The sequence below is a fragment of the Chaetura pelagica genome, unplaced genomic scaffold (genome assembly GCF_000747805.2).
Source record: "Chaetura pelagica isolate M959 unplaced genomic scaffold, ChaPel_1.0 scaffold134, whole genome shotgun sequence".
Lineage (NCBI taxonomy): Eukaryota > Metazoa > Chordata > Aves > Apodiformes > Apodidae > Chaetura > Chaetura pelagica.
Window position 1 is genome coordinate 808,725 of NW_009953105.1, and position 5,633 is coordinate 814,357.

General features: G+C 35.1%; 1 protein-coding gene across 1 annotated transcript in view; it reads left to right on the forward strand.

The window, feature by feature from the left end:
• Positions 1-5,098, forward strand: part of APIP (APAF1 interacting protein) — an 8,158-nt gene extending 3,060 nt beyond the window's left edge. The window contains exons 3-6 of the mRNA XM_009997275.1: positions 492-609; positions 1,617-1,752; positions 4,278-4,445; positions 4,979-5,098. Coding sequence (XP_009995577.1) covers positions 492-609; positions 1,617-1,752; positions 4,278-4,445; positions 4,979-5,078 — 522 coding nt within the window. The 3' untranslated portion in view covers positions 5,079-5,098. The remainder of the gene's footprint in view (positions 1-491; positions 610-1,616; positions 1,753-4,277; positions 4,446-4,978) is intronic.
• Positions 5,099-5,633: the final 535 nt, after the last annotated feature.

The following is a 5,633-nucleotide window of genomic DNA, read 5'->3' on the forward strand; positions in this document are numbered from 1 at the left end:
TATTGCTGCCCTGAACCAATTCTTTGTACTACTACAAGCAGCTGATTGGTGCAAAGGTAACATTCATGTAAAGATACTAAAAGCAAGGTTTGAAAAAATTGTTCTATAAGTTAAATATATGTACATTTGATTCTTGTCATTTGTAAGTTTTTTAAGGGGGGAAGGAACAGTACATCTGTTTTTGGTTTTTTTTAGCATCAGTTACTACTTTTCCTTTGGATCTATTGTCTGTTATTCACACACAGGCTGTCTCATTTCTGAGAAAATTTTAGTTTTACAAATATCTGCTTGGCAGCAGTCTAAATAAAAAGAAGTGTGTAATATTTCACATTACACAATGTCAGTAAGTAGTATCAGAAGCTAGAATAAATGTGGTACATTACAGCATTTTTACAAAGTTAAAGTCACATGCTGTATGTAGTTGTCTCCCTAGAAGGAAACTAAAACTATTCTAGTCATCACAGGTCAAAGTAATTTCTTCTTTTTTACAGCCAGAAGATATATTTGTTTGTGACATGAATGAACGGGACATCAGTGGTCCACCACCACACAAGAAACTAACGAAAAGCCAGTGCACACCTCTTTTTATGACTGCCTACACTATGAGAGGTGCGTAGCCAGCGATGACTGAAACACTATATCTACACATCCACAAAATTGAAATTCAATAGCATGTTCTCTATACCTGGAGGTTACAGTGAAATAACCATGAAACTATAAAATAAATTAATTTGCAAAGGAATATGTACAATGGAAGGTAATCCATGGTAATATACTGTGACTGGCATTTACATTTTAATCTCTCTGTGGTCATCTTTTTGGCACTGATTTTTGGTGTTTTTATTAGTAGGCTGTGGGAGGAGCTTGGGGGATTTACAGTAGTTGTGCCTATTCATCAACTATATTTTAGATCCGTTTATAACCATTGGCTGGGATAAAAAGTTTCACAGATAAGTGAAATGAATATGAAACTTTTCTTTTGCAAGTGGACAGTAAAAGAGAGCTTTTGCTGTTGTATAAGATTTGCATCTGTTATTCAGAAAGAATTTAGGGAGGCTCTTCTGATCTTCCTACACAAGAAGCTTATATGTGTACCCAAGGATTATCTATCTATCTATCTATCTATCTATCTATCTATCTATCTATCTATCTATCTATCTATCTATCTATCTTTCCATCATGACATAATAAGATAACAATATTTTTTTTTCGGATACTCAATTAATAATCGAAGAAGAGTACTAGCATAAAAAAGAGTAAAGCCCTTTAAACTTATGTCACTCAAATAAGTTTGGAAATTCTTTAGAATCTCAGAACTCTGATAAAATTAGTCAAGTGTTTCAGTCATTGCAGTATGTAAAGAAATACACAGTTAGTGTTTCTTCTTGAATTTGTGGAAGTGGTTTCTCTCCTGGGCAATCAATAATTATAATTTATAGATTAATTATCTCATACCTTTATTTAGGTTGCTGTATGTTTTTTCCTCTAAAACAGCAGATCACCGTTTGCTAAGATGCCTAGCCAAAGGAAATGAAGTATGTAAAAAAAAAATATCTTAATTTATATGCTTTAAAATAATTTTTAGGTTATTTTTTTTCCTCTTTTTCTGTTCTTAGGGGCAGGCGCAGTGATACATACTCATTCCAAGGCTGCTGTTATGGCTACCCTTCTTTACCAAGGGAGTGAGTTCAGTATTACCCATCAGGAGATGATAAAAGGAATCCAAAAGTGTACTTCAGGAGGCTATTACCGGTACTTCTCTATATTTAAGAAAAGAGACGTGGTGTTTGATCATGTGTTTTCTGCAATATAAATAGATGACAAGTCATGTGAGTTATGTGCATTAAAGCATGGAAAATGAAGTATTGGGAATTCAAAGTAAAAAGACCTCTGGAATTAATCAGTCATTAGCTATCTCTAAGAAGGTCTCAAGTTTTTGAACAAGATCTAAGATAAAATCTTTTAATGTCAAGGCTACTGTGGTCTGCTGAGCTACAGCAACAAACCAAAAGAAGTGCTATGTTGTGACAAGTATCTCAAGAACAGAGATCTTAATACATGAATACAATGAAACTGAAACTGAAGCCAACCAACATTAGGTTGGATTGATAACGTACAAACTTCAATTGGGTGGACTTCATGTATCACTGCCTGTGCTAGTTTAAGGCACGTTAAGAGAGCAGAGGATTTCAGATTTTACTTGACAGACTTTGAAAGAAAATTCAGAATAAAGAGCTCATTAAATTTCATGTCATTACTTTTCAAAGATGAGCTCTGAGGTAACTGCTGAGTTATTCCAAAAGATGTGTGATGGCTTGCTTTATGGACTCCACCCACAGAGTGTTGAACTGGGATCTGCAAACAGTATTTATGTAATGTGTAGTAATGAGATGAAAAATTGAAATGCTAAATTCTTTCCACTTTTCGGTGTTAGTTTTTGTAGCTATTGCCCTTTGGCAAGGAAGCAAGATGTATGTCTGGCATGTAATTTTATGCCAGGGCGTATTTTGGTTTTGGTTGACTTGCCAGTTTTACCTTCTTGTCAGCATTAGCATTTGTATTTTTAATGTGGCAAGAGACACTCCTTATATTGACTTGCCTAACAATACTGGGTTTTAAGAACCACACAGCAATTTTCTTTTTTGGATATACCTTTTGAATTTTCAAACATTCCTAAATGTTAGTCAGGAGACATTGTATTAATTTGGATCCATATCAGAGTTGTCCCATGTCATTTTGTTAATTTACCAGAAAAACTAAAGAAATCAAAGCTCCAGATTATATAGTTCCTAAGTACGTATTCCTCCATACTAGACTGGTTCCACTGTTTTGCCTCACACTCCATTGGCTTTAAAGGAAATTCAATAGTACTGAATAAGGTCTTTCAAAAAAGGGATTGTCAATATATTGTTTCAAATGACGTAAACTTTTTCTGGTTGCTATCCAGGAAAATGCTAAAGGTAGGATAATCAGAAGTATTTGTTGGCCTAAATATGACCCCAGTGATGCCAGAATAATTTTACTTTTGACTTCAGTAGATGGAGAACTCGATCTGTACTAAATAGCTTTGGAAGTTTCAAACTGATCCAAGATATTTTATATGAAGGTTTGGCTAAATGTAGGCTGCTTATATTTAAATAAAACTAAAGAGATGCCAAGTATTTAACTAATTCGGAGTCTTCTTTGGGATTTGTAGACATTAGTTCTTGATAAAAGTCTTACAGTTATGATTAGGAATCGGTTATGATATTTATACCTACTTCCAAACTCAGGTCCAAGTAGAAAGCAGAGCCTTAGAAACCAATCCTTTAGCTCATCTGGCCTCACTAATAGCAAACACTTGTAAGAGGCAAAAGTACAACTACAAAAAATTTCTAATTTTCTTCAGTTACTACTTTTGTAGACTTCCTCAGGAAAACATCAGCATTGGAAACTGTAGGGGATGAGACTTTTGAATTTTCTGAGTATCTGGTTTGAAATGCAAGCTGTATAATTTTTACCATTGCTTTCTCGCTCTGTTTATGAAATTAAGTACTACTCATGAAATACCTATGTGATCTGAATCATAAATCTGAACCTGAGCTGGGGACATATTAAAAGTATTTAAACAAGTTTCTACCAGTGTTAATTAAGGTTCAAACAATGCCAAATATGCCAGTCCTCCTTCAGAAGAAACTGTTAGGCAAGTTCCACTGAGTAACATGCATCATCTTGCCTTTGGAACTGGGGTTCTCAGACTCTCTTAAGATCACATACAGCCCACCAGTGACTCCATCACAGATAATTTATTTTTCATGTGTTGACTCTACTTTCTGTTTATATGACTTAGCAGGACAATCTTTTTTCCAAGGGCTTTTTGGACTACCTGAGTTAATTTTGTTCTTTCCAGCAAACAGCTTCATTTCCTTCTTTATGATGTGATTCTTTTAAATAATTGAATCTGAGATAAAGCTTTTACATGATGCCAGCACAGGATGGAAAGAGTCTAAAAAAGTGGAAAAGAGATGCAACTACAAAGTGATATAGGAACATATTAAAATGTTGCTTTCTTTTTGTGCCTCAAGCATAGCTCAGGTATTGGTGGCATAACATATGTTTGAGAGTGAGAGATATTCCTGAGAGTTCTTAAATTACAGCAAGAGAAGAGTGTAAAATCACTAGTGTTGAGAATTTGTTAACATCCTTACACAATCAAAGGAGGATCTCTGTCTTAGGGAAAAACTTCATCCATTCAGAGTGGTTTTTTTTAATTCAAGAACATTCATGTTTTCTTTTAGATATAATGATACGTTAGTGGTTCCCATTATTGAGAATACACCAGAAGAGAAGGATCTCAAGGAAAGAATGGTACATGCATTGGAAAAATACCCAGACTCTTGTGCTGTTTTGGTCAGACGCCATGGAGTTTACGTATGGGGAGAAACATGGGAAAAAACTAAAACGATGTGAGTACAATTTAGGAATATTGTGTCTTTTGCCACTATACCTCAAACTTCTAGTGACCTTAATGTCTTATCTGTTTCCAACCCATGGACAATGCTTCAGAACATTAATTTCTGGCCTCATTGAACATATAGGGAGTTTTTTGGGATGGGTTCTGCTTAGTTTTCCTGTCATATTAATGCTGGCTGATAGGTTTCCCAGCATTTTCCTGTCAGATGGATAAGTCCCTTCTCATAGGAAACCTGCAGACAATCTGGCACTTATATGGCACCTTCCAATGCTGTTTGTGTAGTCTTCTCTAGCCTCATTTCTGGAATTTACTTCATTTGCTTGTGGAAATGCAGCAAATCAGCAACATGTAGCAATAATACTTTCCATACTGCAGTAGTGGCAGTGATTTATAATAAAGCTGTCCAATCAGACCATTGCATTGGTAATGTACAGCTCAAGGAAAAAAAGTACTAAATTTTCATAAAACATGGTCGTTCTTGAGCCTTACTTTACATTTCACTTTTTTTTTTCCTTTTCATTTTAGGTGTGAGTGTTACGATTACTTGTTCGACATCGCAGTGCAGATGAAGCAGCATGGGTTAGATCCTTCAAAACATCCAGCAGGAGAAAATAAGATCTTGTAAATGACAACAACATTTACATTAGGTGTGAATTTATCTGTATGAAAGATCTGTTTGAAGGGAGAGACTAGAGATTGCCCCATCCCTTCAGTCTGCTTTTCCACTCAGGAAACTTCAGTATTTCACCTCTTCCCCACTAGCACTGCACTTGTTTCTGTGTCTGAAATAATGCTCTTTTACCATCCAATGCATCAAAAATATATGTATTAATAATTAAGTAGGTTCTGTGCATATTTTAGCACCTATGTACAGCATGGGATACAATTACTTTTAGAAAGTAAATTTTGTCAGATATTAAAGAAAAAGCCAATGGAAAAGAAAGACACAAGCCTAGTAAGCTAAGCTATAATGAAATACCTGAACACCCACTTCTGTTCTTCAGCTTGCAGGATCAGGTTTGATTTCGATCGATCTCAGTGGTATTACTTATCTGGTGAGTTGTTAGTCCTTATTCATCCAGTAGAAATGGCTCATTGCAAGTTGATTGTTTCATTGATTAGTGTCACCTGTTTATCTCATGCAGCAAATTACCATTACTTTATTTTCTTCTGTAACAAT